At 42.9% G+C, this 21,896-nt stretch overlaps 2 protein-coding genes across 3 annotated transcripts in view; one reads left to right on the top strand and one right to left on the bottom strand.

The window, feature by feature from the left end:
- Positions 1 to 223: 223 nt before the first annotated feature.
- Positions 224 to 7,475, bottom strand: LOC135916257 (gastrula zinc finger protein XlCGF8.2DB-like). The gene is made up of 5 exons (XM_065449578.2): positions 7,379 to 7,475; positions 7,149 to 7,241; positions 5,860 to 5,898; positions 2,068 to 2,133; positions 224 to 1,297 (listed from the first exon to the last, which is right to left on the bottom strand). Exons 1-5 carry the CDS (start codon positions 7,473 to 7,475, stop codon positions 726 to 728), a joined length of 867 nt encoding a protein of 288 aa, XP_065305650.1. The 3' UTR covers positions 224 to 725.
- The window catches only part of LOC135916279 (ribitol-5-phosphate xylosyltransferase 1-like), a 28,542-nt gene continuing 12,991 nt past the window's right edge, over positions 6,346 to 21,896 (top strand). The window contains exons 1-5 of one of the 2 annotated variants that reach the window (XM_065449603.2): positions 6,346 to 7,628; positions 9,997 to 10,101; positions 13,058 to 13,157; positions 15,163 to 15,471; positions 18,689 to 18,853. In XM_065449603.2, coding sequence (XP_065305675.1) covers positions 7,517 to 7,628; positions 9,997 to 10,101; positions 13,058 to 13,157; positions 15,163 to 15,471; positions 18,689 to 18,853 — 791 coding nt within the window. In that variant the 5' untranslated portion in view covers positions 6,346 to 7,516. The other variant, XM_065449602.1, reaches the window with a different exon arrangement.

The following is a 21,896-nucleotide window of genomic DNA, read 5'->3' as shown; positions in this document are numbered from 1 at the left end:
AACATTCATTCCCACATTAAGGGGCACTGCTCACAACATGGGTGCTAGCCGCTTTACAATGATACCACAGTTTTATCACACCATAAGGATCAGCTAACCAGGGAAATAATCGAAGCCTTTCATGTTCACAAGAGGGGAGAGGGTTGTATCAGTCAGCCATCTGTCCATCTAAGCCATGGTAAGGTTGCCTTTTTTGGAAGTACACTAAAAAGAAGAAAAAAATTTTTAAATAAAAATGGTTGTTAGGGTTGCAACAAATTACGATAGGATTGCACGCCATGATAGATAGGTGCCATATCTTTGACGCCCGAGTATGCACGGGCAAATGATTTTTTAAAAATGCCTTTAATCTTGCCTTGATTTTCTTTGATGCCTGAGGGTGCGCAGGTATATAAATATGAAGTATGTGTTCTGAAATAAAATAGTTGCAAGTGCAGCGAGTGTCGTCTTTTCCTGTTTGTCTTCACTGTGTCCGTGTCAGTGCGCTGCTTCACCAGCAAGGTATGATGATCACTCACCAACTAGCCCAACTTTCCACTTTACTGAACGTCAGTGTAATGCACCGCAATCTCAATAGTACAAATAACCCTGCAACTTCCTCGATTAACCTGTAACATCTTGTGAAGTGACTTGACAGTTCAACCTGATGCAGCAGAAAACCTTGCATCGTGCTGCACATGTAGGTAGATTCCTAGTTCAGACTCTAGTTCTGCATTGCTGATGGCCTACTCTATGGCATCGTGGTGCATTCTTTTCTTATGTCTGCTCAAGTGCTCAGCCCGCACAAAGGACTTGGAGCAGCTGGTGCAGCGGTGTGGTCGGTCCCCGGTATGGACACTCAGGTGCTGCTTTATGCTGGACTTGTGCAAGAAAGTCTGAGGGCACAGGGGGCACTGAAATGGTCGCTCACCCGTGTGGAGGCTCATGTGTTCCTTCAGAAAGGCCTTTCGCGAGAATCTCCGAGGGCACGACGGGCACTGAAACGGCCGCTCACCCGTGTGGATGCGCAGGTGCCTGTTAAGGTCGCCGCTATGTACAAACTTCTGAGGGCACGAGGGGCAGTGAAATGGCTTCTCGCCTGTGTGGGTGCGCAAGTGTACATTCAGGTTGCTTTTATGGGAGAATCTCTGCGGGCACAAATGGCATTCAAATGGACGCTCGCCAGTATGGACCCTGATGTGTGTTTCCAGGTGAAGCGGGTTACGGGACTGATATGCACAGAACTGACAGCGGTGGAAGTGTCCTTGCTGCGAGTTTTCACCCTCGGCCGTTGATAGAGAAATAGAAGGACTTGATGCTGCGCAAATAAAACAATAGTAGAATCCATTATGAAGTGCCAAAGAAATGTAAGAACATAGATACTGAAACTAGTGAGCTTTTATTTATTTTTTTTTTCATTTAAGAGGTCTTGAGGGTGACTAAAGGTATGAGTAAACAAAGCATGGCTGGTGTACTTTCATGATTATTTCAATAATTTCGTATTTGAATGCTTAATGGTCCTGTTTGTGACATGCACCCATGTTTTCATAAAAAAAAAATTACAGTGAGAGAATGTGGAGCATTTGCAGACTTTTGCAGTTTTCAACAACCCATTAAGAACAGTGTCAGAGTATAGATTTCGACGCTACTCGCTCTCCCATCCTCAACAAGCACTCAAGGTACAAACTTGCTGGCCCCAGGTGACATTTGTAAAACCTCAGTTATGATTCACTGGCGCTAAACCCAGGACAAATTTATTTAATATGCAATTTGTGGGCTTCTGATAATTTCTGTAGATCACATGCAAAACCTATGTGACAGCCACATCCTAACATGGTACAACACCTTATTAAATTGTCCTGCATATCATGTGAGGCAACTTTACTGTTCAGTTTATAACAACATATGGTCACACTTGTGCTGTCTATCGGGTGTACAGAGAGGGAGAGTTCTTTACTTCGCTGTGGTACTGTGATTAATGTTCTCATGTGTCAATTCACACGAGGGACCTGCACAGCTGTGGCTTAAAGCCCGTGCGCTTTCACTTGTGTATATCGAGAGCAGACAGCCTGAAAGTTGCATACTCACAAAGGTTGAAAAGACTATCCTGCAACTCCTCATGCTTGACTGTTGGTGGGAAGTCATGTTGCCTACCTGTGAAAAGAGCACAAAAAGTAATTAGACCAGCAAATTGTGCATCATCTTGTTTGCAACACAAATTAAAGAAAGAAACAACAAAACCTTATCAACAGGCTCAGTCTTCACTTATGACAAGTAAGCAAGGTTTAGTGTCGCTTAGGAAACTATGCTACAAGCATGCATGGTAGGAACAGATCACTGAAATTATATTATGCTTCTCTTTGGTCAACTTCATTAAACATAGATGCCAAGACAAAGTAAAATACAGCCTCCCCTCTGCACTTTCAACATTTGGTACGGCACAGCTACTACCGTTCGTTCACTTTCTTCAAACGACTCTTTAGCTGCATTCCTTGGTCATCAGACTTGTCCTGCCAAGTTCACTTCAAGCTTGATAACCCTTCTTTTTTTGGTTATGCTTACAATATTGGTTTCTGAACATATTTCTTAATTTCCCCCTTTGGGTACAATGAACATGCCAGTCTTCAAATTTGTTCCTTCATCTGTTCAGTCTCACTCCTGCAAAAGACCCTTGATTGCAGACGTATGCATCAATCATAGTACAGAGCAGCAAGAAACCAAACCCTTCATTTTTTTTTATATGCTGCCCATTTCAGGAACATGTAGAGAACCATTTGACCCACTGGATTCCTAAACAATAGGTGCAAACAGAACCAAGAGGTATCAGTGAAGTTGGGTATTTTTTTGGTGTGTGGGAAAATGTTACAATATATGCACTACCACACTCGTTTTCATAATCCGAGAACAGGATTACATGCATTTACTAAGGACGCTGTTTTTGCATCTGTACAAGCTTTTAGAACATGTGTTCCAGGAATGTTTATTACTGAAATGACTAATGTTATACAAGAAAGCACTCTAACAAGCAGCTACACATTTTAGTTGTAAATCTTGACTTGTTACAAACTCGTTTCCTGCAACCCCATTATCACAGTACACATCTATGCTTCTTATCTAGAGCACACAACAGTGGTTAATGGCTACTATGTATATGAAATTCTGCTGCGTCTTTGTTTTTAATCATTTGCATGGTTCGAGCTGTTTATTTTGTTGCAATTTGTCTTGGTAAGCACATAAAACAAGCCAATAAGCTTAAGAAATACATAAATTGTGCACAATGACAAAATATACTGTGCTAACTCTGTAAAGAGGCAGAACCAGATACTTCATCTCATTGTGGTCTAATTTACAAGCAGTGCACTCCATCCATTGTAAAGAAAGTAATTAAGTAACGATGTGCCACAGTCACGCTATTAACCTCTTAAATGTTTTGAATGAGCTCAGGTCGTCAACCGCAATAATATTGTTTTCAAATGAACTTGGCACATCCCCTTGGTTTTTTTCTTTTACTACATAGACGGCTGCAGTGCCAGCATTTAAAATTGGCACTTATTCTGCTCTTTCTTGTTTTACTGCGTAGATGTCAGCACTTTCTCAGCACCTTGAAGGGCACTGACTTGGCCTTTGTGTTCTACAACATAGATGCCAGCCATTTCGTCAGCGCTTGATGGGTGCGTTAATTGTGCTCTTTGTTTTCTACTATGCAGATGGCAGTGCTCAAAGACCACATTTTTGGAATTGTATGCTTTTTGCACCTTTTGGCAGATTTGGAACAATGGCGTCTGCCCACGAAAGTCGCTGCTCAACTCTTACAGTCAAAGTGAAAGCAATGCACTAAAGTTCTGTTCTCTTCATTGCTTCCTTTACCTAGAGTGAGGTATTCACCTAGGACTCGTCGAAATGTCTAAATGGGTCTCTGACCTTACGGCACTCACATGTTCTATTTCATCCAAGCACATTCCGTCTAGCCGGGTACAAATGCAGAAAGTGAAGCAAGCTAATTCTTGGAATTTATAATTAAACACACACAGTGCATCTATTTGGCTGTTCAGAAAGTCTGCTATTGATGACTCACACAAGTGCAATTAGGAGAAAACATTTCTTTAACTGAAAAAAAAAAAGAACCCTACTGGCACATTCTTTAACAGCATATACAATAGCACTTGGTGGAGTGCGATCACTGCATGCTTCAGTCAAAATTCAGTTTCGCATAATTACTACAGGAGAAATTTGCCACACCACTGCATACAGAACAGCCAGTAACACAGCTGGGCCAATGCAAGAATTAAATAAGATTATGAACCTCAACAGTCAGCTATAAATTTTACAAGCTGATAGATATCAGTCACAACAAGCACTTCAATAGCAACAATAAATTAACACCCAAGTGCTATCACTGAACTTTTCTTCAAACATTCAATCCAATAAAATGCTAATGATACTGAAAGATTACATACAACTTATCAGTGTGAGCATTAATATGTTAACCAACATGATCAATGAACATTCAGTAAACAAAGTCATTTATTTGGCATTCCAAAATGGACACTGTTAACTGAAACACTCAATCGCTGCAATGAAGTGTACACATACAAAAAGACAATGAGAAGGCAGTATCAAAATAATAACAAAATTATCTCCGAATAGAAATATGTGCTATTAAAACCTAGAGGCACTAAAAATATGAGACAAATAGAAAAAGACTAGATATTACTTTGTACCAAACAATACCAAAGGCACCAGTCATACTGAAGCAAAAGAATACTCAAAAGGTACAGCCACTAACAAAAGGTAGCATGACACATCCTAAAAATTGCGCACAGTGTGGGTATGAATTAACATTCTCCCTCTACCAGTGACATACATGTAGGCAGAGAAAGACAGCAGGTGTGCTTTGAACAACTCAAACAGCCAGCATCAAGGGACAATACTACATGAACATTCTACTTCATTAGAGACAAAGCCACTATGCGAATTATGGCAGCTGAATACAAGATCTCTTCGGCCTCCTGCTGCAATGGCATCATGCAACACCCTAGCAAGGGATATGAATACCAGCCATCACTTTTCACAGCTTTCCAACACCGACAATTATTCAGGTCACAACAACATTCATGTTCTAACTGGCCCCGTCACTTTTCAGAAAGGTTGTACTTACCATACCTTATGAAACTCTTCAAAGTATGACTCTATAAAGGTTCGCGTACTACCACAATTTTAATACGGCTGTCACGACAGTAGGATGAGTAGCGAGAGCATGACATATCTAAATTAATTTAGGTAATCTTGTACTAAAGAACAACATATCCACAGGAATACTCACAGAAAAGTGACATGGAAGGTACTCAAGATCTAAAAAATGTTTACCTGCACCAAAAATCAGTGCAGAGAATAAACACCTAGAAGGAGCCTTCAGGATGTCAAACCAACAAGAGTTTAAAGCTAGAGATTCAGACAGAAGCGCTGGTGTGTTACCTGGCAATGAAGTGCGGAATAAGTATTCTTATTTAGAAAAGTGCCGCATGGTGTTGATTTGCAAAGACCAGACCTCCTAATCATGGTATGATGTCAATCCAGCTTCATTAGTTTGCATTTGTGACATGGTGCAATCTTAGCAAGATTTCAACCTTGTCTATAAACGCTCAAGACTAATACAGAGGACTTCTGTTAATTTGGCATTGGTTAATTCTATCCTTTCTGAAGGTCCAAGACGGTGCTTAAAAATTTGATAGGCCACAACTTTTGCCATTTTGATCCTGAACTTGATTCTTGCTAGACAAGTCAAAATAGGCTGACAAGCAACTGGAGAACATTCTGTTGTCCAATTCTAATTGCCAGAATTGAACAGCAAGTGGTGGCGTCTGTGCCGCGACTTCTCACTCTTAGTAGTTGCTGGACAGCTGGAAGAATGCCTTGATGCTGCAGAAGGAAGACAAGGCCAAGTTACTAGAGTGTAACCTCTCGTTCTAAAACAAAACTGCAATGATTAAATGCCATTGAAATGAGCGGACATAGTGTTTTGTTACTACAACAAAATTACCATTTTTCATGGGTCTATGAAAAAAATTGTCACCTTTTGCAAAAGTTTACAGTTGGGTTTATGTGAAGGAAATGAAAGCGTGGTGCCTCCAACGAATCCATTTTTATGGGCTGTCAGCAAGTTGCTGTGCCGGGAGAAATGCAAACAAGACAGAAGTTCAAAAGAAGATGGAAACTTGAAATCATGAGGAGTAGCCGAACAAGGAACGTCGCTCTAAACCAATGTTTCAACAAGAAAACTTGTTTTCAGGACCTTGACAAAAACAAGTTCCCTTGTTGAAACATCAGCTTACAGTGACATTTCTTGTTCGACTACGCTTCATCATGTGCCAGTACATGGCACATGAGCAATGCTAACCATCAGAATGGTAATTAATAAGCAAGCACATGAGTGATGCCACATGGGACTAGTAAGTTGGGTTGTTGACTGCCCCAAGTGAAGGTGCTAGCCTTGACATGCTTCAGTGTCCTAGAATGTGCAGTTTCAAAAGTCAGTTTTGAGTATTTGACACTTTCACCACAAAAAAACGTATTTTGAGCTGCTAGCAGATATCTGCTTTTCTATAACTGATACTGTCTTAGATCTTGCCTTTCCGGCTTCATACCAGTAAATACTCATTGAAATAAAGCACGGCCAACCAAACTTATTTACTTTGCTAGATCTGACAATTTATTATATCTATGTTAGCTATATCGAGGCTCAAGTTTATACCTTTTCCGTTACCTCACAAAACGCAACCCAACAAACTGTGTAACAAAAGCATGACATATATCAAATTCTGGATAGAATGACTAAACTCCGACTTGATACTGAGATGGTTAAAATGACAATAAAATTGTATTAAATGCTTCCTGATGAGAAGCAAACACCCGTGCACTAACATAAAACACCACACAGAAGACGCAAAGCCTCCTTAACAAAAAGACTTTTTTAAAAACCTGCCACATTGAGTACTGTTAAAGCATGGCTCTACTGCGCCAACAGAGGCAGTAAATAGAATTTCGCTACACAATAACAGAAAAAATACACAATGCAAAAAGTCGCAGTTTCGCCCGTAAGGCGAAGCATAAAAAAAAAATAAGATCTGGGGTTTTGCCTGCCAAAACTACGATGTCATTAGGAGGCACACCGTAGTGGATGGCTGCGGTTAATTTTAACCGCCTGCTGGGCTTCTTTAACGGGCACCCAGTGAATGGTACAGGGGCGTTTCTTGCATTTCGCTCTCGTCAAAGGCGAAGCACTGATAGCGATCGCAAAATATTAGGCTTCGCTAACAAATTAAATTAACAAGCAGTGTGTCACGCGCGCACAGGCAAGCATCTCACTCGACGACCACGAAACCAAAACACTCGCTGTCACCACAGAATGCTGACACAACGTTAGTGGGCTGGCTAGAACAACGCTGGCGTGATGAGGAGCGTAACCTGCTGCTTGGGCTAGTTGGCACTGAAACCATCTTGCCGTTCGCGATTTCCCACCTATCGATCTGCTGATCAAATGCAGATGAAGACACGGTGGATGAAGGCGCGCGGAAACCCTGCATCCATACAGCTGCATCGAGCCAGTACAAGCCGAAATCCCAGCCGCTCAACACAATCAGCTGAACGAGGTGGTTTCTGTCACGACGGTTTCTGTCTCGTGTGGTTTCTGAAACCCGGCACCCAGTGATGGGGATAATTACAGGTTGATCCTGCAAATCTTCTGCGCGGCGAATGGAAGCCGGAACGTTGAGGGCACTTTTTATTTGTCTGAGCGTTCTCTTATGACTGTTTCGAGAAGCGTATCATCGTCGCGGCAAGCGGTGATATGGCGATCAGCCTGAGGCGCGTCACTGTCGCTGTACTCGCGGTTTACATTGCGCTGACCTGTTACACTGCCTACGTGCTTATCTCCAAAAACTACGGCTCCAAGACGAAGGACAGCGGACGGAAAGGCTCGTCCGGCCTGTCAGGTGGGCCTCTGTTCACTCTGAGCTCTGCACGAGCATAAAGAGTGCCTGCGCGAGTCTCGCTGCACGAGGCCGTGCTTCACGCGGAAAACACGTGTAGCCAGTGGTGTAGCGAAAGGCGGTGTGCGCGCTCGAACGGTGGCAAATAAGCTCGCGTGGCGCCATTTTCTAGTGAGTTCTGGCATGCCTGCAGTCAAGATCGGTTGCTCGAGCAGACCAGAGTTGCGAAGGAAACGACGTCGTATGTTTTGTTTTCAGCGTAACTACGAGAGTCGCCACCTTCGGAGAAGGCTCAGCGACCGCGGGATGTGACGCCGCTCGAACCTTACGGTCCGGCCGCGCATTCTGATGTTCCTATGACGACGCACAAAGCGATTTTACTTCCACTGAAAACAGCGGCTACAAATTTAAAATAGCCAGAACGGGCATCGGCGGGACGTTCAGTGGCCAAAAAGACCGCATGTGACATGAGTCATTTCTTAATAGTGGGTCATATGGTGTCAGCATGTTGTAATAACGCAGTCGAATGTTATGCTTATGGACCGAGTCTGTCCCCCTTCATCACCTCAATAACTGCAGTCTATTGTAGACAAATAAATAAATAAATAGACAAGCAACAATGTGGTCTACTTGCTGGGCCACTGCGACTGGTGACCATGTCCCGGTGTTACACGCGCGTGCCAAGTCCCTAGCTTAGCGACGGCAGCTTATCAGGTGCGCCTCGTTGAGCTGGCTTATGCATGGCTTATGTTTGGTCTCTGGTGATGATGATCGACTGAGTGAAATTGCAAAATGTAACGGTACTATTTGCCACCACGCTCTAGCACATACGATTTCGAGTTCATATTCAACTTTACTATTGTTGGATGTGTTTTAATTCCAACTCCTTGATGTCTATAATAAATCCATGATTACATGATTGTGAGACAGCAACAGTTGCAACAGTTGCTGTCAACGGTAGCAACAATTGCTGGAGAAAGATGACCTGCATGTGGTACCATAAAACAATCTTTTATTCAGTATCACATAGGGTTCTATTGTGCCTGTGTGCCACCAATATTCCAAACATATCTTATTTTCTGACATTTTCCAAACCTTTTCCAGTTGGCTTCCCTGCAGCCACCAACCCTCATGCATAGATTGCAAGCTCAGTTTAGTCACCCCATACTTCACGGAATAGTTCAGACTCGTTCGAGGCCAGGTATTTCTCATGCAACACTGGCCCAACACTTGCTACACGAAGCTTGCACTGTGTGAAGCGCATGGCAATGTGCTGGTGCACTGCAGCTGCCCCTCAAGGCACTAGTGACAGTTCAGAGCTCATCGCATTGAATGGGAAGTGGCTCAAGGAGAAGTGCTTTGCTCTTTCAGCTTTTCATCATGAATGTGTAAGTGGGTTTGTGGAACAGCTCCTAAGTCTGCAAACAACATGAGCACTGTTTTGCCATGATGAGCGTAAACCAACAAGCCCACCTCAGAACCCTCGTGTTAAAAAAAAGATATATGTAGCACTGGAGCTTTGCAGGACATCCAGCTTAGACCCACACTCTAAAAGAAGGTTGCACCCTTTTGAATTGTCTTGTCCCCAATCATTAATCAACCCTTATCTCGTGTGCTTTTCCTTTTGTTAACATTGGGCGCCTGGTGCTTCCAGTTGCGAAGGGCATGCGTGCTATCAGCGTGACAGAGCATTGTTGACGGTACACTAGCGCAAACAGAGTTTTCAAGAAAAGAAACACAAGCCTGACAAATGGCGATTGTTGTTTGTGGACAAGATACACCACAAAGGGTGTATACTTTTCTTTTTACAGTGCAACACTAGCTCCACAGCTATCACATTCTGCAGAGCTGTTATATTTTCTATCAGATGGAGATCAGCTTTAATGTGATGGCATGGCCCATGGATGGCTAACAAGCACGAGCTTTCTGCATGGCTACAAGTACATCTTCGTACAGTGCAGAGAAATTCACTTTAATGGACAGACAAGAAACCGTACTATAGTGTACTACGCCTCTCTTATGCCACCAGGATCCAAGGATGGGGCCGAATGGAATCCATGGGGAGAAGAGCTGAGCCGGAGCAACTCGTCACATCTGGCCCACACAATTGAGATATGGGGCAAAGCAGCCATAGGTATGAAACCTTGCATTGTGGCTTTTTGGTATTTCCATTACGAGAAGATACTCTCTGACATTTTGTATCAGTAACTGTTTGCTTGCTGACGTGGCATTTTGGCTGAGATCACTGTGTGGCTAGGCACTGCTTGTAACAAATGCCTGTTATTATTTGCTGGGTCCTTGACATACGTGGTGGTAGATCAATTGGCAACCCTTATTGGTGCCTTTGTGCAAATTGCAGGAACAGCATGACAAGCTACCAAAGAGTTAGGAAGACAGCAGTGTAGGTTAGAAGATGCATGTCGACGATACTCTGATACAAAGAGAAAAAAAAAATAGTCACCCAGATTGTTCAATGCGTAGAGCATATAATCAGTGTTAGAGATAACATTCAAGATAAACAGCAGTTAGATCGAGAGAGTTGTTGCCAAGAAAAGAATAACTCAGTTGGGCTCTCCAGAGCATCAGGTCACATGGTAAGATTTGGAAATATACAGGCATAAAATGGCTTAGGCAGACACGTGACATGTGCATGTAGAGGTTGGATTGCGTAACATTTTGATGAGACACACAGAAGAGAAACACATACCACATAGTGCTGACTTGCATCTGCCAGCGTCTGCTAACAAATTTAGCGCAGAGTGACGGCGCCTTCCCAAGGGCATGGCTGTGGCTTATTTTGACAGTGTTGCAGATGTTTGTGGCTGCTGTTCACTACTCGAAGAAGCACCTACGCAAGACTCATTTAAATATCTCTAAAAGAAGACTTCATCCTCCAATGGACTTGCAGAGCACGTGCTGGTGGGCGAGTTGGTTATACATGATTACGATGAAGGCGCCAAATAAAACGACGGACGAAGGAAGATGACATGGGGACAACCACGTAGGTGCACTAGCAGCTGAGCATTTTATTTCTTGACACAGGAATAAATTGCTGCTACCAAGAGTCAAAACATCAAGAAAGGACAGTGCCGTCATCTGCATCACGCAACAAAAACATGATACAGATCAGCTTCTTAAGCGCCAATGTATCGTGTCTTCGTTGCGTGATGCAAATGATGGCGCTGTTTTTCCTTGATATTTTTACTCTTGGCAGCCATCTATTCCTGCGTCAAGAAATAAAATGCTCAGTTGTTGGTGCGCCTACGTGGTTGTCCCGTGTTGTCTTCCTTTGTCTGTTGTTATATTCGGCACCTTCGTTGTAATCTTCAGTGGACATATACTATATGTCATCTATGATAATGATGACAATGATTGACAGGAAGGCAACATGCAGTGCCACAACCCCTTACATACACAATGTCAGCAGTAAGACACACATGAGTAAACACAAGCGTTACTACTTTCTCAAATGAAAATGCTGTAGCCTTCACTCTACTGACATTAACAGTAACTGGTCTTTGCAGCAGGAAACTGTGACAGTTGTTTGTAGTTAGTAGTGGATGGCCTCAAGGCCTGCGAGGGGATGAGGTAAGAATATCACCATGCTCCTCTATTGACAGCAGGGAGTCCATGCCGGCCTGCCTCCCAGGTGTAAAAGGGGAGCACGTGACGCGAGGTTCCATTCACACATTCCTGTCTTGCATGTGGTTGTTTGGAAATACATGTATATCCAATTGTCGGAAAGGCTGGGTTTTCATAGGCAGTGCACAAAATTGGCACAAGCAGAGGCCATGGAGCTTCTGGTGTGCTGGAAGTTATGCCACAAGATTCACTTCTTGCTGTGCCACTCGCTTTTGTTGATAATGCTGTCTGGGTTCCAGCCCCAGCTCGATGGACCAAAGTTAGTCCTGCATTCCCATTCTACCTCTGTATCAAAGACAATGTCGCTGCTGGTATTCAATGTGCCAGCTAGAACAGCCTCAGCCCATTCTTTTCTCAGTTAGGAAACTGTCCAAGGTTTGTGTTCATATCACTTGTGTGCTTTTCTTATTTTGATGATGAGAAGCACAGCTACCGAAAGTAGCTCAGCCTTGCCAGAGCACATCGGCCGTGCAGGTGCACATCATAGAGTTCATTGAGAAATGCATTGCCTTTGAGGCAATCAAGTGGTTTCTGAGCACTTGTGTGATACTGGGGAAACCCTGAAAGACGATGGTGAAAGCCAGGACAGTGACCACACTCAGTAGAAACCTGCAGGATTGACACATACTAATGTGCAACTGCACACAGACTACTTCTGATCGTCTTGTAAACAGTGAGGATGCGCATGTCCCACATGCTAAAAAAATGATCTAAGTAAGAGGTGGGACTTATAAGTCTCACTTGTTTTTGCCTGCCAAATTTTTCTCCACTTTTAGGTTTGACTTTTTTGGAAGCAATAGCTCATCAAGACCACACCCATAATGCTTTAACCCCTGCATGATTCATCCTCCTGCTGTGCTGGGCTTAATGTATACTCTGCTGCAGGGATAAACTGCATCGCAGTCAGCTGATGTGCCGACTGGGAGGTGCTCTCGCTCACTTGTGTCAAACCGTCACGCATTGAGAGCAAGGGTACTAAGCAACCTCCTGCCCATGTTGTGATGCCATCCACATCTCCCCAAACTGCACCACCAGCACCAGCCACACTGGCAATCATGCACATGCAGTCGACACTTCTAAAATGTTCCAATTTTCTTGAATGTTCAACATTGTGTCAGTCACCTGCGTTTCTCAAATCAATCACCATCTTATTCAGCAAGGGACTGGCTTATATTGTTTTTGTTCTGCGGACCATGCTGACAATGTCGATAAATGTCATTCAAGTTTGTAGCTATGTTATTACAAAAGCAGTCAGTGCAGCAAGACTAGTACACAGAGCAGGAACAACTTTCTAAGCCCCATCAAGAAACTCTGAATAGTTTTAAATCATTAGTAGTGTCAGTCTTCATCTCTGTGCACATCCTGTGTTCTGTCATGCTCTTACTCTTCGACGATGATGAAGTAGTGAAACAATGTGAAATATGCTTCACGAATACTCTTATGCACAGGCTTGTATCTGTGGGAACACATCTTCAATGGCAAGTTGGAGCAAAAGGGAGATGGAGCATGGAGCTATGGCTTCAGGAAGGTTGGCAACCTCAAGTTCAAGTGAGTATCAGCAGTGAGATCTACACCTGCTTGACGTATAACATTGTAATGTTGTCCTTAATACATTTTCATTACATGTCATGGTCATGCGGAAAGCTATGTATCATAGAAACTAACTTGAGCGCAGGCGTAGTGGTCAAAAAGTTATGGCATGTGCAGCATGTGACAACTGGATCCAGAAGCAAAATTTGGTGGTCTGAATCAGTTCTCATGGTGTATTTTTGCTTACAAGCTGTGCAAAATGTCACATTAGGGCTTTTTTTTTTTTACCAACACTTTGTGCAAGCACTTGCAGGTGAATGCAGTGCAAGGCAGAGGTTATGACGTTTAGTGCTGCGCATGGCTGACTGAATTGCAATTAATTAGAGTAATCTGCATGTCATATTCTACATTAGCAGACATAAAGTACCCGACTTCGCATTTCAACTTACTGTGTATCCACTGGCTGCATATGCAGTAGAACCTCACTCATAGGCTTAGGAAAAGAACGCTAGAAGAAAACATACTAAGTGGAAAAATGAATGCTCCGAAGGCACTAATAAATTTGGCAGACTCAACTGCAGTTGACCTCTACATAATGCGAAGTGCTGTGTGAATTGTTGCAGCACGAGACGGCGACACGCGTCGATCTGGCGAGGCCTAAGCGGCCCAAGACGAGTGCCATTATTTTTGCAGTTTTAGCAAGGTTATGTTTGCGCTGCTCGAATTCAGCCTGGGCCAGCAGCTTTTTCGGGCAGAGCATTTTGGTAAGAAGGTTTGATGCGCCCACTCAGCAAGAATCGATAGAGCACCAGATGCCAACGCGCATCTACCTGGTGGTGCTGGAGCTGCTCAAGGCACACATTGTCGTTTAAGAGGGCGATGGGAAACTGAAAGGAAATCGAGCTGGTCAGCAATGCTGGAATATTATGTTGCCAGAGCAAAACATGATGCTCACTTCGTGGCTTCTGCAGCAGAGAATGACAGCACACTTCAGTTATCACCTATTAAATGTGTGCAGTACGCTGGAAATGGCACTACACCACAGACGCTGCGAAACAGACAGGTGAAGCTGCTTTTCGTAGTGGGTCGGCAGTGATAGCTGTGAATGGCAACATGTGACAGCCCATGAGGAGATGTGTTGGTACCGGAACACGAAAAAGATTGCATGGTGGCATTTTCACATGACATGGGTGGTCAAATACAGTGCGGGAGCCGTCGTAGTAAGCACTTACTGCTCTTATTTGCTTATCTTGCAACTTTCCTTGTTCCCACAGGATCTAGCAGCCAGAAAACGTATAATTGCAATCAAACCGTCAACAGATGTTACGTGGCTATTGCAATAATAAACTCCATAAACATTTCTCTTTGTCTACAGAACAGATCATTGTTGCTGCTACTATAAAGAGTAGACTGTCTTTTTACAGCATCCATACAGAATAGAGTCTGCAATCTTTATCAGATACTAAACATAAACATATTGAATAATGAAATTACTTTTAATATTTTTCAACAAATTTTTGTATTTGTTGCCTTCCACTGTCGTAGTTTTCGAATTCTGAGGCTGGCAAGTCTGCAACTACAATGCCTTTGTAAACTGTTTGTGTCGCATCAGTGTTCTAGTTCAAGGACCATCATAAATGTACAGCAAGTTAACGATTATCTCGCCACTAACAATTTACAACTGCACTTAAATATTGTATGCAAGTCACAGCAGTATCAGTGCTGCATGCTCTCTGGTTAGACTCTGCGTGATTATATGCCATTACCATCGTTGTTGCTGCCACATACGTTTTAAGCAACCCGATATTCCACAAATGGCAATACATTTATGGATACGGTAAAGCTCTCTAATGTTTAGTACTGCGTGCATACCACGTTTATGGATATGCTAAAGCTCTCTAATGTTTAGCACTCTGTGCATACAATGTTTATGGACACGCTAAAACTTGCTAATGTTTAGTACTCTGTGCATAGCACTGCATAAGGATAGACAGCCATAGTTTTGCTCAAAACCGTGCTGTAGGTTTAGGACTGGCCCATGGATTGTGCCGACGACAGTGCCCCAGGATGTGACGCACGTTGTCTTGGTGCTGAATGGACGGGAGCCAACCAAGGTGGCAGCAGCCCGGATGTGGCTGGACGCTCTGCCCACCTTCCGCCGACTCAAAGGAGTCGCTGTAGTCCTATTGGGCGATGAGGCCTGCTCTGGAAACACGTGGCTGCTGCCTTACCTGAAGTCGCGTGGTGGCAGGGTGTCAGCTGCATTCATTGTCTACGACACGCCCCTGGTGGATGATATCGAGGTCTTCCAGTGGCCCCTGGGTGTTGCCACGTGAGTTTTGCACCCTGTGCTCGCCACTTTTCTTGCAGTGAACGAATCAGCCAAGTTGTAGGGAGAATGTCACTGCAGTTAAATTTTGTTACTTTGAACCATGTTAAAGGGACACGAAAGTAAAATGTGAAGCCGAGCTGCATTGAAAGACTATGCTTCCGTAATAACGAATTCATCGTCCGTAGTAAAAACAGATCATAAGAAGCCAACAAACAAAGACACCAAGGACAACACAGGGGAAATTGCTTGTACTTACTAATTGAAATAAAGAAATTATAAATTAATGGAACTGAAAGTGGATGAAAAAACAACTTGCCGCTGGTGGGGAACAATCCCACATCATTTGCACCATTCTTAACCTGCGGCAAGTTGTTTTTTCATTCACTTTCAATTCCAATAATCTATAATTTCTTTATTTCAGTTAGTAAGTACAAGTAATTTCCCCTGTGTTGTCCTTGGTGTCTTTGTTTGTGGGCTTCTTATGATATGATTAATAAAAATGGGCACCTCGGTTAACCCCTTTTTTTTCTTGTAGTTAAAACAGGGCTTTTGCAAATGAGAAAGTGAGGAAAATGGAAAATCAGATTGGCGTCACTTGTTGTGCACTAGGGTAAGCCTCTCCTGTGGCGTCAGCACTGGCCGATTCACAGAAAGCACCATAGCGGGAAATCACGTAGAAATTGCGTCAACTCATTCATTTTGGCATAGGTGGTTCCGCTCAAGGAGCGGCAGTGGAACTTCAGTGGCACTTCTTTACACAACAAAGTGACATATTGGCACACGGAAACTGATGGTAGACTTCTAGTTGAATAAAGTATCAATCTAGCTTGACTTTATATTTTTCTTCACTGTTCCTTTAAGTTGAATTACCTATCATGTAAAACAGTTTCTGAAGATGTTGATGCTGCAGCAGTAATACATAGCAGAACATATGACTTGTATTGAATGAAAACTGTATTCACACTAGGTAGAGCTCAGAGTAGCAGTGAATGGCTCAGTAGGGTTGGCTTTACCGCGCAAACTGTACTCGCTTCGGAGGAAGAAATAAAAGGAAACAAACAGCTTGGATTCCACCATAGCATATGCAGTGCATATATTTTTTATGTCATGGCCATGCAGCAAGCTATGGCATCCTTCATGAAAAAAATTGATATCCATTAGAAGGCTTAGAATGCAGGAGGATGTGTGCCAGTCATGGGACACATAAGGTTGTGAGGTCAGGACATTCATTTAACAGGCAACCAGTGTCTCTCTTTGTAGAGAAGACTTCTTTTTAAAACAAGGTTGACAAGGGGGGGGGGGGGGGGGTACTTTTAAAATTATATGTTCTCTTGTAGCCAAATTTTGCACAACATTTATAATTACTCGTGATATTGAACTCATGCACAGTTTATTAGTTTGATATATATGTATTTAAATGGAGTGGTAAAGAGAACTAGCATTTGCAATACCTAAAGTGCTGATGACCTCAAATGCAATAGCAAACTGGGTCCTTCTTTTTTCTTTTTCAACTCTTTAAATGGCATAAATGGGCCATGACACCAAATTTTCTAGCTTGAATAATACATTCCATGCTGAACCGTATGCATTCCACTGCAAGCTGGCAATAATTTAGCACATTCTCCTGGTAAAAAATTTGTATTAGAATTTTTTATGTCACATTTAACTGTGCAGCAGTCTAGCATCACTGGCAAGGTGACGGAAGGAACTGCATTCTGCACGGTCAGTGTGCGTGGTTTCATTTTCACATGCGCATCTTGGCAGTCAGCCTGAAATAGTTTCTGCAGCTGTTTACTGGTTTCTACTGTTTGTACTGCTCAAGTGAAAGAGTTGTGGCCACAGCATGGTGTCAACACTCTTGCTGTGCTGTTAGGTACCAAAGCACGCAGCACAAGGAGAGTCCATTGTCATGTGTCAAGCTTCCAAAAAAAACCACGAAATGTACAAAGCTGTAAATGGGACCAAAGAAATGGCAGGCTTCAAACTCTTCAGTGTTGTGCTCTGAAAATTTCATAAAGCTGCAGAAAGCTACATGTACAGACTGCACCTTCCCACCAAGTTTGGTTTCTAGTGGAGCACTCCCACAGCAGTGGGCTTGCACCCTCCCGGAACAGTGGTGCACTTGTTTCGAATTATTTTGGAGCAGACGACACTGTGGTTGCACCGTAGTTCTCGACACCACAAGGCATGCAAACATGGCAGTCGCTATTAGTTGTAGGAGCTTAGAGTCGGCAAGTTCAAAATAATATTCTAGGTTAGAATGTGCACTGAGAGACCAATTTTTTTTATATGTAGCATTACTGTGTGGGCCCCTCTACTCTCCGTCATGATAATAAACTTATAAATTGAGAATAGTTAGAGATCATTGGGCATGCCAAGTCTTTTTTATGCTAGTACTATAGGAAATGCAATAAAATACTTTTATAGAGAAACGGCTTGCATGGCTATGCTTTTGTTGGGGGGTACATATGTGGTATGAGTTGGTCCCATAAGTGCTGTAGTAATGTTGATGGTCAACAGTGTGGCATTTTTAGGGGCTCGAGTAGAGTCTGATGTGCAAAAATATCTGCACCGCCACTACTGCAATTGAATCTCATCTTGGGTCCAGATACAAAGGTAAGGCTCCAATGGCACTCTGGCACCAAAGCTTTCCAGGAAATGGACAAGCATCTGCCAGAACTGTATGCTTGCATTCAATATGCAAAAGGAAAATTGTGCCATGGCTTCTGTGACATCTGGCATAAATTGTAAATCTTCCCATATTAGTCTATAGCAGCAGCTGCTGGAAACTGCTTCTGAGATTTTTTTAGTCAATTGATTCAACCATGGACTCAATGGCATAACATGAAATATAAAAGTGAACTTTTCTTAACTTGCCTCCCCAGGCTTTGGTGAGCTAGGCTTCTTGCTATGTAAACTTGGCCATTCCTGGAGAAAGTATAATAAAGAATTATATATATAATATATATATATATATATATATGACCGCCTTGATTGGGATAGTTGTTTTCTGTTTCTGTTACCTCCTTGAGCACACTTCTCATAACTGTTTGGCAGACTCAGTTCAAAGCCAGTACTGCCCCAGTCATGAGCACCTGCTGCTGTAAAGAAGGACTGGCTTATTGACACTTCCGGATGTAAACAGCCTCTTGGCATGCATTCTAGCAAACTGAGTCACTTCAAGAAGTAAGTGCTCACTGAACTGTTCTTATTGTAGGTATCGTGGGTTCCCCAAGGCCCCCAGCACACTCCTGGCATCTGAGAGTCAACGCCCTTATCCGTGCAACTTCGTGGGCACTGTCTATCCAGGATCATCGCGGGAAGAGTTGCTGCGTGTTCTGGGAGATCGCGGCGCCCCCTGCTACTTGAACACGCGCAACGAGTGAGGATGCGTTGCTTTTCATTATTAAGCCAAAAGCCTGATGGCTCATGGGACCAAAATTTGACCATCTGGCGTTATGGCACCAAAATTCAATGGCACCGAAATTCGTAGTCGGACCCACTACATTTGGTGTTATTTACGGCAAAGTGAATTAAGGCACAGTTAATTAAGGTAGAGTTAGTGAAGCCACTCATACCCACAACCTTTGATGGCAGTTGAACCTGCTAATTAAGGCTCAGTGCTACTTAATTCATTCACAGCTAAGACTCATTTAATTAAGATATAGGTAATTAAAGCACTAGCACCCTTGACTGTTGGTGGGAGTCACACCCACAACCATTGGTGTTAATTAAGGCAAAGTTCATTAATATAGAGTTAGCTAAGGCACTTGAACCCACAACTTTGGTGTTAATTAGGGCAGAGTTAATTAAGATATAGCTAAGTAAGATAGAGCCAATGAAGTCACTCAAACATGCAACCTTTGGTGTTGAGGCAAAGTTAGGGCAAACCCTTTCCCTACCGAGTTTTTTGGCCGAAAACAATACCAAAATACAGATTTTTTTATTTACCTAAATAATTATACGCATTTTGAAACAACCAAAAATTATCCTTAAAAGCACTTTATTTGTAAGGTACGTGCAAAATATTTTTTTTAACGTATGAAGAGAGGATTGGCTTCACTGCACTGCACAGCAGAGTCCAACTTTCTGTAGTCATCGTTACAAAAAATGTCTCTGTGGAAATTCAGAAACACTACTGTGACAAGTGGGACTCATGCTTGTGGCAAGGGATGTCAGATTGTAGACTTGGTGGGGTACATTTCAAAGCACGGAGTAGTGCAGAGTGCTACTCCACATTCCTCGCACCAGGTACGTGAAGCGGTTGGTTTCACAGAGAATGAAATCTGTTAGTTCATTCATTAGAAACAATTCAAAATACGGTGCACAGTTCCTGCCCTCTGTCACAGGTACCTTTATGCCAGGCGCGGCCGTGAAAACAAACATTGTCCACTACCGACAAATTGAGACGCTGTCATCGTCCGAATCTGACGACTCAGAGAAGATATGCTGCTCAGTATCGTCGTTGCTACTCTTGGAGGAAGATCGAACTTCTTCACTGTCCGAGTCAGACAAATCTTCTGCAAACAAACTTTTCTTTTTTCCTTTTCTCCGGAGTGGAGATGTTGCCAGCATACGCATGCATAGGGGAGGACACCATTTTTAAATCCCAGTTACCAGCATCGAAACGTTACTTAGCCAGAATGCAAGTTTTGAATGCATTTTTTAATTTTATTGCTGCGCCATCTGCTGAAGCCAAAAAGAACTGAACCAAATTTATCAGGGTAGCTTGACTCGGGCAGTGCACAAGCACTTGTTCTAGCGTGGATGAGCCCAGCTTATCTTCGGTGGGAATGGTACAAACCATGTGGACGAGCTCAGCTTGTCTACGGTAGGGAAAGGATTAAGGCACAGATAATTAAGGTAAAGTTAATTGAGGTACCAGAACCCACAACCTTTGATGTTAATTAGGGCACTTAAACTCATGACCTTTGGTAGGAGTCAAACCCTCAACCTCGAATGTTAGTCGACCCCACGCGCTTTGGTGTTACTTATGGTGAAGTTAATTAATGTAGACTTAATTAAGGCACTTGAACCCATGACCTTTCGGAGGGAGTCGAACCACGACCTTTGATGTTAATAAGGGCTTAGTTAATTAAGGTAGAGTTACTTAAGGCACTCAAACCCACAACATTTGGTGGAAGTTGAAACCTCAACTTTTGGTGGGAGCTGAACCCACAACGTTTGGTGTTCTGCTTCATGAGCCATATAATGCTTCTACATTAAAACAACTAAAGAGACAAGTAATAGGAAGTTACAACACATCCAAAAGAAAGTCAGATGATTTGATGAATGTCTCGTGAGCATGCAGGCTTTCTCCTTCATCATCTTGAATGTATGCTAAAGTGGCTGTCAATTTTTTGCCCAATCAGGAGGGGAGGGTGTTGTTTTGTACTTTCTTGTGACTAAAGGGTCCCAAAATACTGTTGTGTGCTCCTTACAACATTTTTAGTCATTCACAAATATTCAACGCCTGTGTAGTCAGACCAACTGAAATGAAATTTCACTTTGGCTAAATTGGTCATAAGTGAGTACTATTAAAGCAATCTTGGCAAATGGCAAAGCTGCAGGGCTGGTTATCGTCTCTTTTTCTTACTAACAACCGTTAAATAGCACCTAAGCAGACGACGCAGCCACCTGTTGGATTGTGGACATGATGCAAGTCCCAGCACATTGCCTCTAAGTTTCCTCAGAACACCATGGGAAGCTGTGAGCAGTGCCCAATCTCGTAGGTGATGCCAAGGAGCTGCATGTTCTGAGTCTTTTTTGCATCATTTCTGCAAAGTGGTAAATGCTGTGCGCTTTTCTTTCTTTCTTTAGGTGTTAGTATCAAAAACGTCTACATTTTCAAGCCTTTCGTAATGCATACACTGAAATTTCAATTGTAAAATTTTCTTCTGAAGCTGCTATGTATATGCACTATAGTAGGATAGAAACTTAAAAAAAAAAAACAGCAGTTGGCAACCAAAGCACACAGATCGCACGAGGCTGTTACTCCGCCAGCCAATCACGGAAGCAGGCAAAATCATCGTCATGCTACCATTTCAACATGGCATCGTACTTGATACCTCCGGAGCGTCTGCAGTTCTTGAAGAGTCTTTTCATCGGCGGAAGCAATGAGGTGCGCAGCAGATGTGGAAAAAGTGTATAGAGTCTGAGCATTTCACTCTTTAAAAGTCCGCGATACAGTTCATTTCATTGCTAACCCTGTTTTACTCATGAAACTTCACTGCCAACTGAAGTGAAACTTGGCAATGAATAGTTGCAGTGAAGCAAGCATTTTGTTTCAGTTCAGTAAAGAATTAGGCTGTCACCATTCCGCTGTAATAGACGAGCAAAAACGTACAAAATTACGCGCTTATAATTTTATTTTTGTGGTTACTGCCTTATTTAGGTAACAAGGAAAGTTTGAAGTACAAACTATT

The sequence above is a fragment of the Dermacentor albipictus genome, chromosome 6 (assembly GCF_038994185.2).
Source record: "Dermacentor albipictus isolate Rhodes 1998 colony chromosome 6, USDA_Dalb.pri_finalv2, whole genome shotgun sequence".
Classification (NCBI taxonomy): Eukaryota; Metazoa; Arthropoda; class Arachnida; order Ixodida; family Ixodidae; genus Dermacentor; species Dermacentor albipictus.
This window is presented reverse-complemented; position numbering and strand designations above follow the sequence as displayed.

Bases quoted from the DNA above. Each gene is read 5' to 3' on its own strand.
- LOC135916257 (XM_065449578.2), bottom strand. From the start codon at position 7,475: ATGGTTTCAGTGCCAACTAGCCCAAGCAGCAGGTTACGCTCCTCATCA. The intron at 7,242-7,378 runs GTGACAGCGAGT...GCCTTTGACGAG, and splicing joins CGTTGTGTCAGCATTCTGTG to AGCGAAATGCAAGAAACGCC. The intron at 1,298-2,067 runs GTGAGTATGCAA...TTATTTGCGCAG, and splicing joins GGATAGTCTTTTCAACCTTT to CATCAAGTCCTTCTATTTCT.